The sequence below is a fragment of the Canis lupus genome, chromosome 34, assembly GCF_003254725.2.
Source record: "Canis lupus dingo isolate Sandy chromosome 34, ASM325472v2, whole genome shotgun sequence".
NCBI classification, from domain to species: domain Eukaryota; kingdom Metazoa; phylum Chordata; class Mammalia; order Carnivora; family Canidae; genus Canis; species Canis lupus.
Window position 1 is genome coordinate 12540458 of NC_064276.1, and position 25168 is coordinate 12565625.

The 25168-nt window shown below is 39.8% G+C and overlaps 1 protein-coding gene across 6 annotated transcripts in view; it reads right to left on the reverse strand.

The window, feature by feature from the left end:
* ZMAT3 (zinc finger matrin-type 3) overlaps nucleotides 1–25168 on the reverse strand; it is a 64712-nt gene that overhangs the window by 19760 nt on the left and 19784 nt on the right. The window contains exons 3-6 of one of the 6 annotated variants that reach the window (XM_025451267.3): nucleotides 24955–25148; nucleotides 20950–21061; nucleotides 14900–15226; nucleotides 102–221 (exon numbers count right to left, since the gene is read on the reverse strand). In XM_025451267.3, the coding sequence (XP_025307052.1) occupies nucleotides 102–221; nucleotides 14900–15169 (390 nt within the window). In that variant the 5' untranslated portion in view covers nucleotides 15170–15226; nucleotides 20950–21061; nucleotides 24955–25148. Of the gene's footprint in view, nucleotides 1–101; nucleotides 222–14899; nucleotides 15227–17165; nucleotides 17296–18664; nucleotides 18868–20949; nucleotides 21062–24954; nucleotides 25149–25168 lie in introns of those variants that run through there. The other 5 variants (XM_025451266.3, XM_025451265.3, XM_035710218.2 and 2 more) reach the window with 5 other exon arrangements.

Sequence of the window (25168 nt, forward strand, 5' to 3'; positions counted from 1 at the left end):
GGAGTATTTGCCCAACTGCATCTTGACAGGCCATGGATGACAAATTTCACCTGTGACCCTGTGTGCAGAGGACACCTCCCACCCCGACACATGTGCCTCACCTGCGGAGCAACAGGAACAGCTGGAGGAGCCACAGGTTCTACCACATTGCTCATTCTGGCAGGAGGAGGACAACTGTTGGCTGCATAGTAATTTCGGAGTTTCTTACCATGATTTTTACCCTAGAAGTAAAATAAAATGACTAATCACCATGAAAAAAAATCTGTCAACTCAAATTAATATATTCACTAAAAAAGGGGGGGGGGAGGTGGAAACCCCAAGCATTTTGTTCTTTCAGATATATGCAACACTGGGTCAAACAGCCCACTAGATCTTAAGGTAAGAGTCTACTCCTTGGTTCTAACAGAATGATTTATGTGGGAAAGACAAGGGAACAAAGCCAAAAGAAATTAATTTCCTATATATTTCTAGAAAAGTATCGCACTTTCCAGTGACCTATTTCCTCCCCCAACTTGTTGCCATTCATATGCTACTGCCTAAATACGAATCTTATTACACTGTGATCTAATCTATAAGTCAGTAATGAAATGGATAATCCAATTATTTTTACAAAAATAGCACTTACAGAGTATCTTTTTTACTTGCAAAGGACTCTTGTGTGCATTAGCTCATTTGCTGCTCACAAAAATTTCTGTAAGAGGAATTTGTTAATATTATCCACATATGACAGCTGAGGAACTGCAATCCAGAAACTGTGGAGGACTTGCTCTGGCACGTTCCTTAATTTTTTTTTTTTTTTTTTTTTTTTTTTTTTTGGCACGTTCCTTTAACTGGGCTAAGTAGTGGAGCCAGAGTTTGATGCAGGCCTCCTGAACACCAAAGCAAGACCCTCTGACTACTTCAGGATGGCCTCAGGAGGCACTGTGAACCTCTATTAAAATGCATTTGCCTTTCTCAGTATGTTTTGTTTAAGCAGTTATTCACATGATTATACTCCTTGAAATGACAAACTTGTGGGAAGGGTGAGTGGTCTGAAAGCATTCTAAATGAGGGTGAAACAATATGTCCTTCTTCAGACTGCACTGTAAACTTTAAACCTATAGGCAAACATTCAGTACCATCTATGATATGCTAAACCCCAGAAATAAAAAGGACTAGCACATGCCAAGAAGAGAAGAAAGATATGTAAGCTGTTAATTAGAGTAAGGGGAATAGTTCTACCTTCTGACCACTGGAATGCCCTAAAGGTGCTCTTGCCATGGTCCTGCTGACCTCCAGCCTCACATCTGTGGCTTCACTATATTCTAATTCTAGGCATGACACCATTGATACTCCCTTCTGTTGTCTCCTAGGATGCCTTCTTGTTCCCCCAATTCTCATTCTCTAAACACTGCAACATCCAAAGCTCCACCCTTGGCCCTCTTCTCCGTCTATGTTATTTTACCATGTCTGGTAAAATATAATTTAAAATATATTTGACAAGTTAGTAGCTCCCAAACTATCTATCTCTGTTATAGAATGAATCATTGTGTCCCACCAAAATTCATGTGTGGACATCTAATCCCAATGTGATGGTATCGGGAGGCAGAGCCTCTGGGAGGTGATTAGGTCATGTGGGTAACCACTGCCCTTATAAAAAGAAGCCCAAGAGCTCCCTCTCCCTCATTCTGCCATGTGAGGATCCAAGGAGAAGTTGGCTATCTATAACATGGAAGAGGACCTCACCAGAACCCATCATGCTATTACTCTGATCTTAGACTTTAGGCCTCTAGAACTATGAGAAAACTCATTCTAGCTCCAGGTCTTCCTTTTTGCCTAGACTGTTCTTCTCTCAGATCTTTGCATGGGTGGCTCCTTCTTACCTTTCAGTTCTTAACTCAAATGGCATCTTACTGAATCTGAAGTGTCTTGCCATTCTCCCCTACTCTGCACAACACATTCTCCATCACACTGCAAGTCTAGTTTATCTTAGTGCCACTTAGAATGATCTAACATGATACTGTTTACTTGTTTTTTTTTTCTCTTACAGTCTCTGGAATGTAAACTTCTTTAAAATAAGGATCTGTCTTGTTTACTCTTCTATCCCCAATGTCTAGAACACTTACTAGCATAGCATGGGCAATCAGATTTGTTGGGTAAATGAACCAAGTACTATAATGGGGATAATGAATAAACTTCCAGGAGAACAGAAAGAAGGAATTTCATACTTCTGTCTAAATGTATCAGAAAAAGTTTCCCTGAAAAGGGGAAAATCAAGTCATCTTTTAAAATGAGCAAAAGTTTACCAGGCAGGTAAAGAGCAAAGGGAAAGAAAATTGTGAACAGAGAAAAATACTATAATCAAAAGCCCAGCAAACAGTGTTGAGGAGCCACAAGGAGGGATAGTATCTGGATCCTTTGGGGAAGAGTAGGAGTTGAGATACATAGGAAGCTTGATGATGAAACAGATCTTGGACTTTAGAGGCAGAAAGGAGCCTCTGAACGACTTTAAGCAAAGTAGTTACATGACTGGATTGGGTTTGATAAAGATCAACTAGGGATTAGCATGGGGGGATAAATCAGAGTAGATCAAAGCTAGAGCTGGGTAGATAGAAGACAGCCAAGGACACAGCCCTAGGACAATATAATACAGAAAATGAGGATCCAGAAAAATGAGAATGCCTATCAAAAAAAAAAAAAAAAGACAAGTGGGGCATTACGGAAGCCTAGAATAAGGAGTTCAAAAGAAGAGGCTAGCTACACAAAGATAAACTCAAAATGGATGAAAGATCTAAATGTGAGACAAGATTCCATCAAAATCCTAGAAGAGAACACAGGCAACACCCTTTTTGAACTCAGCCACAGTAACTTCTTGCAAGATACATCCACGAAGGCAAAAGAAACAAAAGCAAAAATGAACTATTGGGACTTCATCAAGATAAGAAGCTTTTGCACCGCAAAGGATATAGTCAACAAAACTAAAAGACAACCTACAGAATGGGAGAAGATTTTTGCAAATGACATATCAGATAAAGGGCTAGTTTCCAAGATCTATAAAGAACTTATTAAACTCAACACCAAAGAAACAAACAATCCAATCATGAAATGGGCAAAAGACATGAACAGAAATCTCACAGAGGAAGACATAGACATGGCCAACATGCACATGAGAAAATGCTCTGCATCACTTGCCATCAGGGAAATACAAATCAAAACCACAATGAGATACCACCTCACACCAAGAAAGGGAGACAGAACATGAGAGACTCCTAACTCTGGGAAATGAACTAGGGGTGGTGGAAGGGGAGGAGGGCGGGGGGTGGGGGTGAATGGGTATGGGCACTGAGAGGGGCACTTGAGGGGATGAGCACTGGGTGTTATTCCGTATGTTGGCAAAGTGAACACCAATAAAAAATTAATTTATTATAAAAAAAAAAGAAGAGTCTAGCTAGATACATTATGACCAGGAACTATACTTCTAGGTATCACCAAACAGAAACACACATTTAAGGAGATATCTATAAGAAGGTTCCCAGGAGGGACACACTGAAAAGTAAAAATAATTGAGGTGTCAGGGTACCTGAGTGACTCAGTTGGTTGAGCATCTGACTCTTGATGTTAGCTCAGGTCATGATCTCAGGTTCAAGGGATCAGGCCCCTCATCAGGCTCCATGCTCAGTGAGGAGTGCTTCTCTCTCACTCACTGTTTCCCTTTGCCCCTTCCCCTGCTTGCACACTCTCTCTCTCTAAAATAAATAAATCTTTTTTAAAAATAATTTAAGTGTCCATGTATAGGATAATGCATAAAGTATAGCCTATTCATAGAATGGAGCACTATGCAGTGGTAAAAAAGAAACATTCTAGGACCATGCATGGCACCATGAATGATTCTTGTAACAAAATGCTGAATGAAAAGAACAAGTTGCAAAATAATTTCTGTAAGAATCATTTTTAATATGGGAGTTAAAAACATGAAAACCACTACATATTAAATAAGAAAACATGTATGTAGAAAAGTGCAAAAGTAGTAATGGAATAAAATGCACAGAAGCCATGCCCTCCACATAAGTAGAAGTTATAGAATGCCCAGACTTCAAAATAACTAAAAGTTAAAAAAAGGGAAAAACACCAAATCCCAATAAGCCATGGCTCATGCTCCTGCCACAAGCATTCACAGGAAGCAAGAGCAGTCTGACAAAAACTGCAGGAAAGAGAAGAGGGAGCTAACAGCAGGCCTAAAAATGCTTTGAAGCCACAACCAGGAAAAATAAACCCACCCTAAGTTTGTGAATCCTAAAACATGATCTGGTGGAACAGAGCACTGACTGCTGCACAGGGGCTTAAATGTACAATTGATCACAAATGTAAAAGTGGCTTCTGGAAGAGAAAGAGACAAAAAGGAAGAGAGATCTGGCACCTTTTGGCAACTGAGAGGTGAAGGGGTAAAAAAGAAAACTAGCATCCTATAAGACAAAAAAGAGCAAAAAATTGGAGGGCATATAAACCACCAAAAAAAAACAAAAAATGAAGAAGTGAACTTTGCTACAGTTATAAAAGAGATTGCTATTGATTAACCACCCAAAAATCCACATAATGGAAAGATGAAAACTAATCAATTCTCTAGAAAGTTATTACCAAAAAATTAACACATCTCAGCAAGTGAACACCATCCCCCCAAAAACACATGAAATTGAAGAAAACCATTAATACAAACTCCAAATTGAATTAAATATATTCAAACAAGAATTTGGAAATATGAAAAATCACCTTCACCCAGGAATCCAAGATTACAAAGAAAAATAGCCAAAATAATAAGAAATTTAAAGTAGGGTAATTAAACTCAGGAAAGAAAAAAAGAGTTGTATCAAAAATGAGAAGTAAATATATGCCAAAGGAGAGTACACACAAATAAAAATGTAGTAAGAGGCACTGAAGAAAGACAGAAAGGCAATCAAGAAAATAAGACAATATAAGGAAGACACAGACATGGCCAACATGCACATGAGAAAATGCTTCGCATCACTGGCCATCAGGGAAATACAAATCAAAACCATAATGAGATACCACCTCACACCAGTGAGAATGGGGAAAATTAACAAGGCAGGAAACAACAAATGTTGGAGAGGATGTGGAGAAAGGGGAACCCTCCTGCACTGTTGGTGGGAATGTGAACTGGTGCAGCCACTCTGGAAAACTGTGTGGAGGTTCCTCAAAGAGTTAAAAATAGACCTGCCCTACGACCCAGCAATTGCACTGCTGGGGATTTACTCCAAAGATACAGATGCAGTGAAACGCCAGGACACCTGCACCCCAATATTTATAGCAGCAATGTCCACAATAGCCAAACTGTGGAAGGAGCCTCGGTGTCCATCGAAAGATGAATGGATAAAGAAGATGTGGTCTATGTATACAATGGAATATTCCTCAGCCATTAGAAACGACAAATACCCACCATTTGCTTCGAAGTGGATGGAACTGGAGGGTATTATGCTGAGTAAAATAAGTCAATCGGAGAAGGACAAACATTATATGGTCTCATTCGTTTGGGGAATATAAAAAATAGTGACAGGGAATAAAGGGGAAAGGAGAAAAAATGAGTGGGAAATATCAGAAAGGGAGACAGAACATGAGAGACTCCTAACTCTGGGAAACGAACTAGGGGTGGTGGAAGGGGAGGTGGGTGGGGGGTAGGGGGTGACTCGGTGACAGGCACTGAGGGGAGCACTTGATGGGATGAGCACTGGGTGTTATTCTATATGTTGGCAAGTAGAACACCAATAAAAAATAAATTTATTTTTTTAAAAAAAGAAGACAATATAAAGAAAAATTTTAAAGGGCTAAAGAGGAAGCAATGGAAATGGGAGACAGGTAAAGAAGGAATACCTTATATAAAATTAGAGTCCCTGAAGACAAAAAACAAAACAAATTAGTTCAAATAGAACTAATATTTGGAACTATAACCCAAGAAAAATGTCCAAAAGTAAGTGAAGACCTGAATCTACATATTGAAAAGGCATACCAGGTATCCAGGAAAATTAGAACAATCAGATCTGAAGTATATCTTTTAAAAGGTATGAGACTATAGGCTCTCTAGGGCAAAAAGATCAAATAACTTACAAATGCATAAGAATTAGAATGGCCTCCATAATATGTAAAACAAAGCAGTAGTTGAGAATCATTTTTTTTAACTTAATGAAAGTGTGAACTAAGGATTTTAAGAATAGCCAACCATCCCTATATCCAGGGTCAAGACTGTAGAAAAGCATTTTAAATATACACAACCCTAGGAATTCAATACTTGGCATGTTCCACTTAAGGAATCTTTTGGAGCTTCATTCAACCAAGAAATGATTGGGAAAACTTCTGCAAAAGGGCTAATGGTGAGTATTTTCATAGATATAATTGTAAATCAAAGACTAAATTAACGGTGGAAATGAGGGTGAAAGATTTATGTTCAAATATTACACATTATGACAAAATGGAAATAATGCAGCAAAAAATAGAAAAAGGAAGAAGATAGAATAAGTTCATTGATTCTGCAATAGAGATACATTAAAAACTGTCAAACCCAGATAGCAACACATTAAATAACTGAACAGGGTAGTAAAATCATTTAAAAATGTATAAAAGGGCACCTGGGTGGCTCAGTTAAGTGTTTGACACCCGATTTCAGCTCAGGTCATGAGATTGATCCTAGCATTGGGCTCTGTGCTGAGCATGGAGCATCCTTAAGATTCTCTCGCTCCCTTCCCCTCTGCTCCTCCCTGCCCCACTCACACACTTGCTCTCTTGCTCTCTCTCAGAAAATAAAAATAAAATAAAAATGTATAAATAGAGGAAAGAGAATGAACTACAAGGGATTGCAGGGTGTGACACTTTTCTATGTATACATTTTTGTATTGTTCTGACTTTTAGAACTATATTAGCACTTCACAAACTTAGAAAAAGAATCAAAGTCTGCAAGGATTGGGAAGGACCCAAAATGAAATATAAATATAAACAAACAAATAACTATATAAAAAAATTAATCACAAAACCATACTAAATGGGGAGAGGAAGAAAAAAACTATTCATTTGGTCTTAAAGTATCTCCCCCATGATACTTATTAAACACAAAAAGAAAAATAGTAACTTTACAAAATAAGAACCTTAGCAGGCAGCATCTTTGTAACATAAATAACTGTAAAATAGTATTTGACTATATATCATGCTAAAGACAAAAAGAACAATACACAAATGCTATCCCCTGCTTAGGTTTGTTTTTCATAGGTATATAGCTTACCAATCCCCAAACTATACATACTGAGAGAGAAAGAAAAAGTGTGTGTGTGTGTGTGTGTGTGTGTGTGTGTGTGTTCGTTCTGTGGTTAATGTGGTTAATAAAAGCCTACATTTTTCACTATCAAAGAAAGGAGTGAAACATGAATAAAAGATAGAAGGTTAGAATGAACATTGTCATGTTTTATTGAAATTGGAAGTATCAGTCAGAACTCAGCTTTCAATATATGTTCACATAAATATAAATGTGTATATATGTAGATAAATATTATTAGTTCTGTCACTGAGAGGATCTAAAAACAGTAACATCCCAGTAGTGAAAAGCATGCCCTGCACTCGGATTTTAGTTTCTAAATACCATTTTCCAATAAAAGAAACCTGGCTCCTTGAAGAAATGGCTGGCATGGGGAAAATACAAGAAAATCCTTGAATCTTTTGTTTTTAATAATTAAGGAAATATAACAAAAATTACAGGGATATGTTAAAAGGACACAAGCACCAATTTGAAGGGGCTCACACTGTTCAAATCTGTAACAAAATAAACATCAGGATAAATAATGATTCTAATAGATTATATACCAGAATAAAGTAAGAAACCATAATCTATGGTGACTGGATGAATGAATGAATGAAAACAGAAAGTTCTTCCTTAAAGTAGAATTCCAATCAATAAATGTAGAAAGAATAATCAAAACAGAAAAATCACCATTTGGCAAACACCACAGTAATAATCACTGTAGGGAAGAATCATCATTGGATGCCAAAATTACTGAGTGAAAATACCATGAGAAATAAAATATTCACATAGTAAAAAAAAAAAAAAAATTCACATAGTCTCAAAGTATCTCCCCACATAAAACTTATTAAACACCAGAAGAAAAACAGTAACTTTATAAAGAAGAACCCTAGCAGACACCATCTTAACCAGTGATCAAAGTTAATAGTATCAGTGATACAAAATACTCACAACCTTCCTAATATGATGCACTAGGAAAGACAATACATCACTTCTGTGGTTTTCTTGCCAAAAAAAACAAACAAACAACAACAAAACATAACCTGAATTCAATCATGAGAAAACATCAATCAAAACCAAATTGGGATATTCTACAAAACAATTCTTCAAAAATCACAAGATTGTAAAAAGCAAAGAAAAATGAAACCTGTCCAGATTAAAGGAGGCAAAACAACCAACCACATGCAAAATTTCATCCTGGATTGGATTCTGGAACCAGAAATTAGATAATTGGTGAAATGTAGTCTGTAGATTAGATAATATTATTGATATCAGGGTTAATTTCCTGATTTTGATAATCGTAAGACAGTTATATAAGTATTAACATTTGGGGAATCTGGATGAGGTACATGCAGGAATTCTTTGTACTGCTTTTGGAATTGGTTTGTAAGTTAAATGTTAATCACTTAAAAGTTAATAAAATAAAATAAACTTGCCCAAACCTATAAGTAAATAGCAGAGCCAGGGCTATTCTCATTCCAGAAACCATACCACCATGCTCCACTGCACCCTAGGAAAACCCAACAGTATTAAGGACATCTCAGGTACCACGAACTGTTCTAAATGTCATATATACTAATATGCAGGTATCATTAGTATCATCATCATCTTCTTCATGAGACACAGAGAAGTTAGGAAATAATTCTTCCAATGTCACACATCTAGTAAGTAGTAAGACTACAATTTGAAGGCTACTGACCTCAAAGTCTATGATTTCATGTTCTTAATTAATAGCCTATAAAACAGATGCTAGCAAAGGGAACGATAAAAAATTTAAAAAAAAACTCTTAAAATTAAGGACATACTTGTCAAAATGAAAACAATTCAATAGAGGGTTAGAATTCAAGAATACCTCACAGAAATATGGAAATGATAAAAGAGAGAAGAGAGAAGCAATATAAAGAATCAATCCAGCTAGTCCAGGCTAGCACTAATAGAATTACCAGGAAAAGAGACTGAAACAAAAAACCAGAGAAGAATATCATCAAGGAAACAGTATCAAAGAAAATTTCCCAGAGCTCAAGAGAAACAGGAATATGCAAACTGAAGAAACTACTGGTGCAAGACAAATGAAAAAAGATGCACAACTAAACACATCCATCACTGTAAAATTTCAGGTATCAAGGATCCAAAGGAGAGCCTAAGAGCTTCCAGAAGGAATAACAATGCTCCAAATTAAAGTAAGTCACCCACAAAAGAATAAGAATCAGGGTAAGATTTCTCATCAGCAATACAGATTACAAAAAAAAAAAAAAAAAAAAAACACAACAACAAAACACACACACATGCACACACATTACTTGAAGAAAGAATAAATGTAAATGTATGTTACAACACAACTCTCTCTTAAAATAAAATGAAAAAGAGAAAGCAAGCATGCATGTTTAGAAAACCATGTAGCCCAAGCCAGAGAGCAATAAAGAGAAATCCAAATTCGACAGCTGTGCAGCAAACCTAGAGGGCAACCAGTTGCAAATGAAACAGGAAGGTGGAGGGATTCCACACAACAGCAAGTGTGACTGAGAGTCTGGAGAGGGAAATAGGGATAATAAAGATACATTATGTAAGAAAAAGGAGGGAAAAGAAGAAAAGCAATTAAACCTAGGATATACAATAAGCTACACATGAAGTCATGATCCAGTAATAAAACAACTAGTTCAAATTAAAAGAGGACATCAGTGGGTTTAATGAAGATGTATGAAGCAGATCGTAAGCAATAAAAAGAAAGATTAAGAAGCTGATGGCTGTTTTCTTATAAATGCATAAGATTCTTCTCCCTCTTTTTTAAAGTGTCAGAAACTCAAGGAAATACAAAAGGTGATTTCTAAGTTACAATACATAGGAAACAAACTGAAAAGAGGATGATTTTGAGCAGTTGGTGGCATTCAAGAAAGGGCCATCCATCCATCCCTCTTGAGTAGCATAGGATTGTGACATTGGAAACAGAGAAGAAGACAACTCTGTGGTGAACAATATACTCCTACTTCTAGTAAGGCAAAAGCTGCGTGTTGGTTTTCAACAATTGGAATCAACCTACAAATAGAGCATGGTAAACTTAACCTGATTACGGAATAAACAGAAATGTGATCAACCTCAATGGTATCAAAGTAAAACTAGAGCCAACACAAGACGAGAGGTGGAAAGGAGAATGGAGAAGAAATGGTGATGGAAGAGGAAGGGAGCACAGGTGATTACTGCTTTTCATTATACACCTTTTGTTCTACAGGTATTGTTTTGAGCTACAATTCCTTTCGATGTGTTGAGGAAGCTGCTACCTGTGGCAAATGCTACAAAAGGTCAAGTGAGAGCTAGATTTGGCCTGTAAGGTCACAGGTGACCATGGAGAGGGCCATTTTAGTAGAATATTGGAATAAAACCAGAATGCAGTGGTGGGCAGGGGAATAAATGGGAAATAGAGATAGGGAGAGGACACTTATACTTGTCAGAACCCTAAGGAGAGGAGAAAAGCTGCCAATGAGAGGGATTAAAACAAAGGGAAGGTTGCTGTTGCTATTTTTATTTACATAGAAAAACCTGAGTAGCTTTTTAATTTGATCAAGGTAAAGAAGTGATGACAGGTGATGAAATCCAGAGTTAGGGTGAGGAATCAGCCTGTCAGAAGAAGGGATATGTACTCTTGGGAAGTAAGAAGAAACGAGGTAGGGGGTACAGGGATTGAGGGAGAGAGCTGGCAAGGTGCAGCTACCAGCAGCATCATAGAGAACTTCTGTCCCCCTGTGAAGTGCATTTGGACTATTCTCAGTCCAGTGCAAGTTCATTTGGAAAACAACCAGGTGGGAGAACTCTGAAAACATAAAAATTAGCTGAGATTAGAGTTGGTGATGATGTCATCCAAACCTGAGTGACCCCTGTTAAAATATGAGTGCCAAAATCAGTATTCTAAATTTTGGGATAATATCAATTGCATTCTCTGCATGATGAACTCAGACCATTTTTTAAATGGACATGTAAAATTCATCCAGTTTTGTTTTTTGCTTGTTTTATTTGGGTTAATGACCTTCCATCTGAAGTAGTTCTTCCTCTGGGCATGTTTGCTGCTAAGACAGTGTTGTGTTACTCCATGCCAGGCTTGCCCTACGTAACCTGCAGGCAGCAGATAGATTTTAATAAAATGAAGACATGTTTTCTCTTCCAAAGATTTTATTTTAAATTAATATATAACTAAAGTCATAATTCTGAGACTGTAAAAATAGGTAATCTTACTAAACTAAAACAACAATTCAGGGTATTTTGAAGCAGAATGACTAGGTTAAAAAGTCCTGGGAATAAAAGCAAATCTGTGGCAACCACAGATACACAAAGATCATTGCTACAACAGCCCCAACTTAGGAATGTTAGCGGGATGTCAGGGAAAGAAGTAGTGAGTTTAAAGGGAAGTATTGATTGAGCAGCTCCCATTACGTGTCCTGGATTTCTGGAATATGATACAGTTAGACTCTAATATAACACTGTTCACACCAGACTGAAGATTGTTTACAATACCCTGGGCAATCTGAAACTTTGCAATTTCAACAATGGCATCAACTGACTCAACCATTTGGAGTAATGTAATCACAGTGATTTATCACTTCACACAAATGTGTTTCTAGCTTACAAACAGACTACCACTGACCCCTTTTATCCCACACATAACTGAAATAGTGAATTTGCGGTCTTGGTACCACTCTGTATTAAAAATTATAAAGCAGGTTTTCAGAAATAAAACTTTCCATCATCTCATCTACCACTTTGTTGTAGTAGTCTACTTACAATCACTGCCAATCTGCCTATTCCCGGGCCTTGGTAAGCCTTACTCGATGGTCCTACCCTTGTCTTCAATAGCCTTTTTAAATCACTGCCTACTTATGTACCATGTATATGGCGTTTGATGCAACTTTCAGGCTGGCATTTTTATGTTTCCCTTCTATGGTGGTTTCACCCACCTCTAAGTTATGTTCATGCTCTGATTGTTTATTATTCTGATCTACTCTTTGATCCACACTCCCTCATCTTGACCATATCTTTCTTGTTGAAATCCAGATTTCACTTCTAAAGTTAACTTTCTCCTGTACTATCCTAATGAAATTGCTCCACACTTTCATACACTAACTGCTTTGACTTGTTTCTCTGTAAAGAAAAACAAAAACAAAAAAATCCGGGATCCCTGAGTGGCGCAGCGGTTTGGCGCCTGCCTTTGGCCCAGGGTGCGATCCTGGAGACCCGGGATCGAATCCCACGTCGGGCTCCCAGTGCATGGAGCCTGCTTCTCCCTCTATGTCTCTGCCTCTCTCTCTTCTCTCTCTGTGACTATCATAAATAAATAAAAAAATTAAAAAAAAAATCCCCAAACCTTCTTCATTCAAATCTTTGCTCCTAAGCTCTTAAAAATAAACTCTTAGAAAAACCCAAACTTTTAATTTTCCATTAGGTTCTACTTTCTTAATACCCACTAGCTTCTTCATCTTTACCCTAGTTCTAGGCTGCTTAAATTATCCACTACAACAGACTGTCCTCCTTCTCCAACTCTTCCACTTAAAAATTCTTGATTATTGAGACACTTACCCAAATTTCACTTCCCTATTCCCATATTTTCTAATTGATATATTTACCACATTATGGACAGAGCTGAAATTAAGTATAATTACTAACCCTATTAACTAAAAAGTTCAGAGCGCGCGCACACACACAAATGTAGAATCAAAGAAAAAATCCATATAAATGCAGATTGTTTCTTATCTAATTTAAACCTTATAATCCAATGAGCCTGCTCAAACTGAATCCTCTCTATGCATAACCAAAAGCAGCCATCACTGCCTTTTATAGAGACACAAAGTGATATTAGGAGAAACAAACAGGCAGGAGATACAGGTATAATCCATACACACATATTAAAATTACACATTTCCCAAGAGGTTTACCTCATAAAAGTAAACAATTCTTCTTTAGAGGGCACACAGGTGGGTTTTCTCAAGTTAATGACTTACCAGGGGCTTTACATACCTAAAAATAAAAACTTTAGAACTCAAGCATGATTTTTCAAAGTGAATCTTAGGCTATAAAACTGAATATCCACAGGAATAGATGAAGAGGAAAGCTAGCACTGTGTCTTGGGTTTGAGAAGCACTATCCTAACCAACACCCCTCAAACAGTAAGATAGGCAAAGGAAGACCCTGTATCCAACCACTGTGGTTTGGAGAGTGGTACACAGAGGAAACAAGAGTAGGATTGAAGAAGGGGGGGGGGGGTGCGTAAAAATAAAACCAGAAGATGCCTTTATGTACCGCTGAGGACACGTGCCAAGATCGGAGATATAATTAACTCAACTCCCTACACCTGAGGGCAAAACAAACCCAAACAAAGAGAACTCCAGGGAAGCAACATATTATATCTTCCCCTAAATCCCAGGGAAAACAATACACCATCAAAATATTTCTGAGGTACAATCACAAAGTGACACAATCATCAGTCTTTAGGATCAAAACAAAACAAAAAGATTTACACCTAGAGTCAATAAAAACTTTAAGTTAGAGACAGAATGGCACGATAGAAGAAATAGCTGTGTAAGTCTTCTTTCTACCATGTCTTATTATTGCAGCTACTTGTGCAGAAAATAAATAGTCAAAACAAGGCTGACCCAGAAGACATCCTTTCATTCAGTGGCATTTGACCTCAATTGCTTCTCGGGTCTCCTTTCTCTAAAAAAGGAAATTATATAATTGCATATGGATAGCAATCTAAAATAAAAAGAAATACTGTACTCTCTCTAGCCAAAGGTTAGCTTTCTATTTGTTCTTAGGTAATTACACCCTGTAAAACTGTCCTTCCCACTAGACATTCTACATGGAGGTGAAAGCTTTAAGTCTTAGAAATGATGATCAGTTCAGAGTACGCTTCCTTATGAGGTAAGGTTCAATATTCCAATGTCATTTTATTCCAACCACAGAAAAATACCTGTTTTCCTTAGCAGTGACATAAGAAGAGTCAGAGGCCAAATATAAAAAGCATAACAGGGACACCTGAGTGGCTCAGTGGTTGAGCAGACGTCTGCCTTTGGCTAAGGTCGTGATCCCAGGGCTGTGGGTTCGAGTCCCTCACTGGGCTCCCTGCATGGAGCCTACTTCTCCCTCTATGTCTCTGCCTCTCTTTCTTTGCCTCTCATGAATAAATAAAATCTTAAAAAAAAAAGAAAAAGAAAAAGCATAACATTCATAGACAGATTACCTTGAATTGATGCAAACTGTATTAGCTGGAGGAGAATATTTAAAAGGCTAAGTCTCCTAAACAGTTTGACACTGAATTGAGTTTGGTACATCATGTTTCAAATACCTATTCACTTTAGAATCACAGGTTTGTACACAAGCATAGATGATGTACACTAGCCTACAATGACTAGGAAACTATCAAAAGCCACACAATTAGGTTGAGATCCCATTCTAAGAAAAGTGATGCTTTCTTTTAATGTAGGAACATTATGCTTTTAATCAAACAAACTAAAATGTAGTTGTTCACTAAGCCATTTTGATTATTACAGGCACAACTGGTCATATCTGGAGAGAAGACTCTGAAATGGGCAAAGCCCTAAAAGGTTCTCTCACTAAAGGCCGGACTTTCTTTTCTCCCCTTACCTGATAATGAGCTTGGGCTTGCTGCGCTGAGTTCAAGGTAACATTGCAGAGTTTGCAGTACAGGGGCTTACATAGCTCCTCCAGGGCAGAGTCTTGCTCCCCTCCCTTAGGTAACTCTTCTTCCCCTGCCAGAGGCAAGGAAGCCTCCTGCCCAAAAGGCTTCTGTGGAGGAAGTTGCAAGGTTCCTGTAGACCTGGCGGCCACTGACATAGGAGGAGAGGATGAGGGCTGCTTAGGCAGAGGAAGCCCGGCGTGTTGCAAGAGGATCATTGGGTAGGAAAGCCTTGGGCATAATCCAATGGGCGATGAGAAGTCAGATCTTCAAACCTGAATCAACAGCAAAAAAAAAAAGAAAAAAGAAAAAAAAAAAAAAAAAACCTCAGTTAAAAATGTGACCTCAGCAAACATGTAAATGACCCCTTCCTCTACTTCTCCATACCACCTTTGGGATTTCTTTTTGCCTCGTCTAGCAGACGTCCCCTATCTGTTAATCCACACTGACCCCATGCTCTTCCACTGAGAACAGCTTTATAGATTTCACTTTATTTTGCTTGGCACAGCTCCAACTGCGGTCCCTCTGGCCTATGAACATTAATAGCATTGCATCCTGGCTAATTAAATCTAAAAGTCACATGGATGAAATGGACATCAAAGGTCACCTAGTCCGGACCCCTTCCCTCAGGCACACTTACACTTAAACACTCTCGATGATAATTATGCATAGACAAAAACACCACTGGCTTAGCAAATGTCTCCTTTCCATCCAAACTAGTCTTTCCAACCAGATGAATCAAAAAGAGCGAAATATAGACTTTCATGTCTCAGAACCCTTAAAACACTTCTAGCGCTAGCTAAAATATCAAGGAAGTCTAGGAATAACTCAGTTACTATGTAACAAAAATAAATAAAAGAGTTCCTTCCCATCAACCAATAATATTTAAATAGGTAAGCCAATGACTCCTCACAGCAGAGGCTGCAGACAGTGTGTAGGCCACATGCAGCCTCAGATGTGTCTGTTTTGAATATACAGTGTTTTGTTTTGCTTTCACTTTTTAAATTGAGTTAGTCATCAACATTTTAAAATCAAGATTCATGGTTTCTCCTGATAAAAGGATGATCTGGCAACATTGGGCCCATGGCCCTACATGGACAATTATCTAGTTAGTGCTGAAAGGCACTGTCCCCAGTAGCCAGGTCTGCCTTCTCCAGGCCACTTCCTTCCCACTTAGCCTGCTGTCTGTATTTGTGTTACTTACCTGCTCCCTGTAGGCCCTTGAGCTTAGGACCCCACCTCATATAGCCTTCATGAGTCCCCTATAAAATCAGAATATTTTCTCTCCTTCTAGTCATAAATTACCTGCATAACAGTGCAATAAGCAAATGTCCTATGAGGTAATGGATCACACTGTCATAAGCCCCCATTTAATTCTAGTTCCTCAGTCTTAGAGCAATCTCCTTTCCTCTTTTTATTACATAACTGATTTTTCTGTTTCACTCAGAAAACATCCAATATGTTCTAATAGCTCTTCGATTTTATACATGATTTCTCCTGCCTTCCACCCAGATGGTGCTTTCTAACCCCGAGTATCTCAAAATGAACCACAGTACACGTTATGAGTTCCCATGATTCTAATTAACCCAAATTAAAATCCTTATTCCAAAATACACAATTCCTTCCACTCTCTCAATACTATTAAAACCTCTTTCTTTGGTCAATAAACAATGGCTATTTTAAACTGTTGAAATTTTCCATCTGCAAGAGAAATGTGTATATTTTCAGATGATAATGCATTTACTAAAATTAACCAAAATTTAAAAAAGTTAAGTCTCTTTTACCAAATCTAGTAAGTATACACATGGACATTGCAGTCAAGTAACAACTTTTATATTAAATTCAGGGTCTGGGGCAGCAGAAGATATCATCAGTGCAATGGGGAAATAATGTAGTTAAGGGCAAAGTACAAAAGTTAGTCATATTATTCAACAATACTTCTCACGCATCATATTTAAAAGAAGACTGTATTTTTTTATACTTAAGCATAAGTATGCTGTCCATATGCTCTGGGAAGATAAAGAAAAGCAATACAAATTTAGAAGCTTTAAAAAGTCAGATTCTCTGTAATCATATTATTCCTCTCAATTAAATCAAGCAAAGACAGGCATGGACATTTTAAAAAGGAAAACTAAGGAGACAAAATTCACTCATTCAACAAGTTAACTACCTAATGATTCATAATAATTCATAATATTAAAAGACTACACATACCACCTGTACAGAGGCATACCAAACTGCCACAAACAAGCTGCCAGTTCAGAAGAGAAAATGGAGGAGGGTATTGAAACATCTAGATAAAGGAAATCAACAATATAAACAAAATCAAATACTACTGATCGCCTAGACATGTCTGGACTTGTTTTATGAAAGCTCACTCCCACTTGAGGAAATTCCAGCACGCATCTCCCCCAGTGTTGCCTACAGGTTTCCATCAAAATAAAGGCCAGTCTCCAAGCACAGAGGTCCAAGAGACCCCTTTTTGGAAGTGATAAAATCCCCTGTGTTACAGAAAAAAATTCTTGCCAAGTACAGACATACCCATTATCACATTTTATCTTCAAAATTTTTAAAGAATAGCTAGGTATTTCAAGGTTATTTCTTGTAATATTTAACAATCGAAACGATAACATAACTCCCAAAGAGGCTCTGTGCATAACAACTACATCAGGTATTACCATGCTGGCAAACAAAAACTAGCAGAAATCTAAAAGAAATAAAACCGAACCTTTAGTGAAAGCATGAAGGTGGAATACAGAGAGACCCAAAGCATATGCCACTCGGATCTGTTCAGCTACTGCATGAGATTAAAAGAAACTAACTCGGCAGCTGATGTAAATAATATATGCCTCAGATCTTAAAAACCATTGCATTTCATTTGATGCTTGGAGTGACATAAGGATTTATGGTGGTTAATGTCCTGGTTCGGAAGGGAGGTTTGCGGAGACAATAAAGTCAAAGCTTCGTGGTATATATACCCTTGTTTAAAGAAAACGGATGATCATCACATAGTTTTCATGATTGAACTGGGGCCTACTCTTCACAGACTGTATTAAAGGCAATCACTTTCTCATTTGGAGAAACCTACAGAGGAAAGAGAACGGTGTAAAGGAACAGGTAATTGGCACCTCAGCGAACTAAGGAGGTCTGTACAGTAATCGGGAATCCTGGAAATGAGGGGGAATCGGGGAGCATTATTCAGAGGTCATCGGAACGCAGCGGGGAGGAAGGAGAGAGGGGAAAATAGAAAAATAACCAGCTGAGCAAGGTAAATCATATAAGGAAGACTCAAAAGAACGCAGGGATCTGGGGGGGGCGGGGGGGGGGAGGCCTTGGTGAATTGGCGAATGTTTTCCAGTCTCGGCTGTGACGCTTCCTAATCCAAGGGGATCGTTTGCACACTTGCATGTGAGCTACGGCACTTCGGCATCGCCCACGGACGGCCCGCGGTCCTAGGGTGCCCGCGCACACGCGCACCTCTGCCCCGCGAGGCTGCCAGCACCGAAGATGGAATCCCCCGTGGCCCCCGGAGCTGCACGCCCGGGCGCTCCGCGCGGCGCACGTGAGCAGCTCAGCACCAAACACATAAATAAAAGCGGCGCAAGGCTGTCACGTGGAGGGCAGGTGGGAACCCGCAGCCGCAGGGCGCCGCTCGGCGCCGGCGCTCCCGGGCGCGTCCTGCATGCCCCGCGGCTCGCGACCGCCCGACTCACCGGAACCCTCGGGACGCGCCGGGAGCCTGCTCGCCGCGCTCCGCCCGCGGCGCCCGGCTCGGCCCGCCTCCACTCCGCCTTCCCCGGCGCAACTTTGCCGGCTGGCCCCCGCCAGGCCCCCGCCGCGGCTGAAGGCTGACTGTCAAAAGTCGGTCCAGCCGGACCCACAGGGAAACAGCTGCAGGAAGTGACTGCGGAACCGGGAGGCGGCGGAGGAGGAGACTGAAGGCGCCGGCCCGGCGTCGCCACTGCGCATGTGCCAGGCCGGGCGGGCCCGGCGGCGGCCGCGGCGGCGGAGGCGGCAGCAGCGGCAGCAGCAGCGGCAGCAGCAGGGGCGGCGGCCCGCGGGCGGCTCTGGCGTGGGTCGCTGACCCTCGGGGCGCGCGCCGGCCAGGTGCGGACGCCAGAGCTGGGGCGCCGATGCGGAGCAAGCACAGGCGGGAGCAGGGCGCATCACCCCGCCGACGCGCCCCGAGAGCTGCTCATCACGTCCGCGGTGGAAAGTTGATCCGGAGCAGGCGCTTGGGCAGACCTTTTGCAACTTTCATGTGCTGTCATTGAGATCCAAACCTTTTTTCACTCCAGCCCCGCCGTCCGTCCGGGGCTGCCGCCTCAGGTCCCGCCGGATGGTCCAGGATCCCTTGGAGTGCTGTAACAGAACCCGTAGACCGTACCTTTCCCCGGAATGGAGGAAGGACACTGTGGCTGGCGGTTCAGTGGTCTCCAGTCACACAAGGGCGCGTGTGCGCACGTGTGTGCGCAAACACACACAACACACACTCCTCTACCACGGTGGGCAAGAGATAGAGACGACTTTTCTCCTAGACCCTGGATCCCTATCTGCAGGGCAGAAAAGACCAGAAAAAGATTGGCTGGTGTAGAGTGTCACATCTGCTAGTCAACCTCGACACCTGTAGGATTGACAATGAGAGATGAGCTGAGGAATTTCCAGCTCTAAACGTCTATTAATTTGTGAACTATTCCATAGGAAGATTTGCTGGGGGGAGGGGGGGCGGTGGCAAAATATACATAAATTTACCATTTTCACCATTTTAAGTGTACAGTGCCATTATGACCATGTACTTATTTTCTAATCATTAATTAAAATTTCAAGGAGAGATCGCTTCTCAGCCTTTTGGCTAAGATCAAGTGTAAAATTTCAAGGAGATGTAAGTACAGCAAGATGTGAGCTAGTAGTAGGCAACTACTGCAGGAAATTAAGGCTGTTTCTTTGAAAGAAACACACCGTTCAGTAACACCAACAACAAACCAGGTTGACTGTTTTCCAGAAAAGGCTTCATAAATACGATAATTCAGCAATCATACACACACAGCTAGTGCGCGCAGGCCATTTAGGGAAAGTAATCTATCAGGCCTAGGTAGAAAAGAGAATTTTTCTGAATTGATTCTCCAATTTTTTAAAAGATTTTTTTTATTTATTTAATTATTTATGAGAAACACAGAGAGAGGAGAGAGAGAGGCAGAGACACAGGCAGAGGGAGAAGCAGGCTCTGTGCAAGGAGCCCGACGTGGGACTTAATCCCGGGTCTCCAGGATCATTTCCTGAGCTGAAGGCGAGCTAAACCGCTGAGCCACCTGGGCTGCCCATGATTCTCCAATTTTTGTATACATACTTTATGTGTCAAAATCTTAAAGGGACACATTGTTTTTAGAATGATAAATGCTGCTGAAATCCACTTTCCAGCCCTTTTACTGCATGGCCTTTAGCCACTCCACAGTCTATACTCTTTAGCTAGGACTGCAACAGCACCCCTGCTAGCCTTTCCAACCTAACTCTCCCACCAGTCTAATGATGAACAAAACAATCACTAGCATTTACCTGTTTACTCATACCATACATGACACTCACTTTCCTGCCTCTCTAATTTAGCTCTATCTGCATCTTGGGTGCAAAGTGCTTTTTCTCCCCATCCCTGTATTTCTAAATCCTACCTATCCTTCAAGGACTCTTCTTCGATGACCTCCATAGCACTTCTCTGCACACCCTGATGACATACTTAATATTTATTGCCTCATATTATAGTTACCTAAAGAAATCACTAACCTGCCCTATAAATTTCTTAAGGACAGAAAAGATACATATCTTGGGATTTCTCAAACTGTATATTTCATTCTTTCATTCAATTTTGAATGACAGGATAAAACTCTGAAGTATTCACTGAGGTACCTCACACTCCAGCTCTGTGCACACATACATACATTTCCATGTCCTCTGCCCCTGGTATTATATTATTCCCAAACAGCTAGGGCATTTCCTTCCTCACCTCAGGGAAAAAGAAGGCAAGTCTCAGATGTTTGTTTAATAGACATTTGAAGCTCATGGTGTGGCAACAGTCTTATAAGTCAAAGGTTTGAGTTTGGAATAGCTTTTTAGGACTGAAAGAAAAAAAAAGAAATTAAACCATAATGTATAAGTCAGCTTTGCTATTAAAAACAACTCCCAAATCCCAATGGCTAGTTGCCACAAAGGTTTATTTCTTGCTTGTACTAATAACATGCTGTGGATAAGCTCCCTAGGTCTTCTTGTTCCAGGTCCCAGGCTGAAGAAGCAGCCCCTGTATGGGACTTGGCATACATGTCTCATGACATATGGGAAGAACCAGAGAACTAGTAGAAACACATGTGGCCTCTTAAAGCTGCTTCTTCAGCATGTCATGACATATCCACTCAAATCCTATTGCCCAAAACCTTTCATACAGTCAAACCCCAAATCAGTGGAGAAGAAGTCTACAGCTTCCATAGGCAAATCACATGTCAATGGGCATGCATTATAATCTTATAGGGCAGTAGTGGGTGGTTAATTATAAACAATAATGCAATCTGCCCCAAACACAAGGGAACCATTTTTCTCATCCAGAGGTTTTGATGTGTATCTCCAAGAAGGGATTTATACCTCCCCATTTTAGTCAAGATTGGCTTGAAAGAAACTATGGAGCTAGAGATAAGAGAACCCCCAGATATGTTTCTAAGATCTGAAGACAGAGGAGATCTCAGTTCTATTGCTAGGATAGGGATCAGAAAAACACCCAAGGGCCTGGAGCTTCTCTTTAATAATCCAACAGAGAGGAGCATGTTAGCATAAAGCATTTGGGTAGGAAGAGCCAGAGAAATGCCCCCAAATCTGTTCTTTAGTATCTATAGCATTAAAAACCATTCAAAGGGTCTGAGAGAGGACTATAAAGCTGTGAAATGGCTTAGAGGTCAAAACAAAGAAGGGCAGAGCTAAGTGCATAGATCAGTGATCCAAAAGCAATGGAAAAGTGGACATCAGCTTCTGAGGTAAAGCCAAGGGTGTTCACCTCTGAGAACCAGGTATCTCCCCTTGCCACCTACCTCCACACTCTACCCCAAAGAATTTAGTGGCTACCCTGAGAAGTACAAGGGGGAGTGAGATGGTTATAAAGAGATTACATTTTAACCAGAAATGATTTGGGTACAGGAGAGATTCGTAGGTAACAAAAGTACATGTGGAACTGGCCAAATTAAGTTTTCTTGCCTTGGGAAGAATGAGATCTCAACATTGAGACTAATTTCAATTATTTTTTAGAATATTTTCACTTTTGAGTTTTATGACCTGATTTAACATAACTAGAATGTTTGTATCACCCTGCTTGATTGAATAAATGAATGAATGAATATTTTTTTAAGATTTTATTTATTTATTCATGAGAGACACAGAGAGAAAGGCAGAGACACAGGCAGAGGGAGAAGCAGGCTCCCTGCAGGGAGCCCAATGTGGGACTCGATCCCAGAATCCCAGGATCACCACCTGAGCCAAAGGTAGACACTCAACCACTGAGCCACACAGCCGTCCCGAATGAGATATTTCTGTTTCCTTTAAAACAGGGATTATAGTACCTGACAATTATACTTCATAGGTATGTTGTCTCCTTGGTATAACTTTTATGTGGGAAACTCTCTGAATTAATCAGAAGGGAAGACCATATTAAAATAAGGATAATTATTTTTCATTACGTTAGATCCCGTACTGAAAAAAAAAATCTACATTTTGCATTAGTTTATTTACCAAGAAGATGGTTCCAACTCACTTTTGGTGTCATGGCTTGAGTCTATGGGGAATCTAAGACAGGAGTCTTCATTCTATTCCCAAAATCAGAAAAAAAGGAGAACTACTCATTCCTCTCCATGAACTGATGCAATTTGTTAGGTCAGATCCCCTTGGAATGTAAATTTCCATCATCCTTTGAGATTACGTCCTTTACTCTCATGCCCAGGCCATGACACATTATGTCTTCCAGATCTCCTTCATTCTTTAAATCATAGGATAAAGCCTCCAAAATGATTTGTCTCTCACACTAGCCTCTGCTTTTCAACACAATCCTTCATTTATAATCAAAGCAGTACAACAAAACTCAAATCAAGCAAAATAATCTCTCAGGCATTTTAATAGCATTTCAACATTTTTTCCTTACAAATAAAGTGTGAAGAAATAATGGGGAAATGGCAATAGCACTGGCATTAGTTTTTAATCTCCCTAAATTCCCCTGATTAAAAAACTAGACAAAATAAGTAACGAACCCAGAAGTCTGTAGACAGCTACTACCATAAAGTATCCCTACAACCCCAAATACAGGTGATGATAGGGACAAACCACCAAGAGCTACAGAGCTGCGTGGTTTCAGCAAGAGAAAGCAGAGAGAAACAGCAGGGACACCAGACAGAATATCAAACAAGCTGACAGGCACTCTGGAAAGCTCAGTGGGCCAATTTGAGGACAGCAGCTGAAACTGAATGGAGCCACACCCAGTCCAGGAGCAGATGCATACAACAGGTACATTTTGAGTTCTGAAGCTAATGGAGCATTTTGAGGCCCATCAACTCTCAGAGCTAACTAACCCTAACTCCATTCCCAAACTAAGGAGAAAATGCTGGAAATAGAATCCAAATGGTGCAGATTAAAAATAGGAGAGAGGAGATCCAGAATTGAAGAGGGGAAGGAGTCAGAAGACCTCAGAAAGTAAGCCAGCAGCCTGGTGAACATAACATGAGAAAAAGAGAAGAGTGAGCTGGAAAGTCAAGTTGAGGGGCACCTGGGTGGCTCAGTGGTTGAGTGTCTGCCTTTGGCTCAGGTCATGGTCTTGGGGTCCTGGGATGGAGTCCTGCATCAAGCTCCCCACAGGGAGCCTGCTTCTCCCTCTGCCTATGTCTCTGGCTCTCTCTGTGTGTCTCTCATAAATAAATAAATAAAGCCGTTAAAAAAAAATGAATCTTAAACCACCCATCCTTCAGCTTCTGATAAAATCTGTAGATTCAAGTGCCAGCCAGCAAGACAGAGGGCAGAGAACATGTTAAACTGCATTATGGGCACGCACTCAACAAAGTCCAGACATAGGACAAATGACCTGATTTCCTCAAGATTAAATTACACAGCAAAACAGGGGCAGGGAAAGAAGAGAAGGGTGATATTTTTTAAAGTCTTTAACCTTCAGATTAGCATTTCCCTCCATGAGGAAGAAATCTCTGTAGAACCACGAGTACCAAGGACAAGAGAAGACTGATATTCAGCTCAAGCAGTCAGAAAGAGAGCAAATTCTTCCTCCATCTTTTTGTTCTATTCAGTCCTCAGTAGATTGAATAATGCCCACCCACAATGGTTGGTGGGGACAATTCGTGTTACTTAGTCTATTGGCTCGAATGCTAATCTCTTTCAGAAATAACCTCGAGACACCCTGAAATAACGTTTTAACCAACTATGTAGACATTTCACAATCCAGCCAAGTTGACACATAAAATTAACCATCACACCATATAATGTAATGAATGCTATTTTAAGCCACTAAAATTTATTAACAAAAGATATATTTAAAAACTATATATATGTGTGGAGAGAGAGAGAGAGAGTTTGAGAAGCTCTGATTGAATGGAAATCAGGACTTTGGGGTTCAAGAGAGCTAAGTTGAACAAACTTGAACTAATCCAGGGTTTCAGAATCAATAAATTTAAAAACTCATGCAAAGATAACCAAGAACTGGAAGAAATATAGGAACTTGTCCTAGCTCTGATACTAATTTTCTAATTGTGGGTAAATCACTTAAGAGCTTTAAGCATCATCTTCCTTATTTGCATAATAATGCTTTGGATTAAAGATCTGAGCTCATATCCAAATGTAAAATTTTATGAGTCTATACATACAGGTGATAAAAATGTAGAATTCCTTCCAGTTAACTGTTAGCTTTTTAAAAAAAATCTCTCAAATGGCATCATCTTCCATTAGTATTTTCCAAGCTATTAAAGAATGGCAGTCATACCTGATGAGTTCCCAATGAACCAGTCCAGTGCTAGTGTTCTTTAACATCGATCAGTGTGGCCCACAAGTTGCTTTTGAAAGGTGAGTGCACTCAAAGTTGATAGAACTCTTTGTGGATGGTTATCACCTGTCCCTGGCCTTTATTGTCAAATCAGTTTTTATTTTTGAGCAGGACAGCCCTTAACAAGTTGTGACCTAGAAAAGAATCATCACAA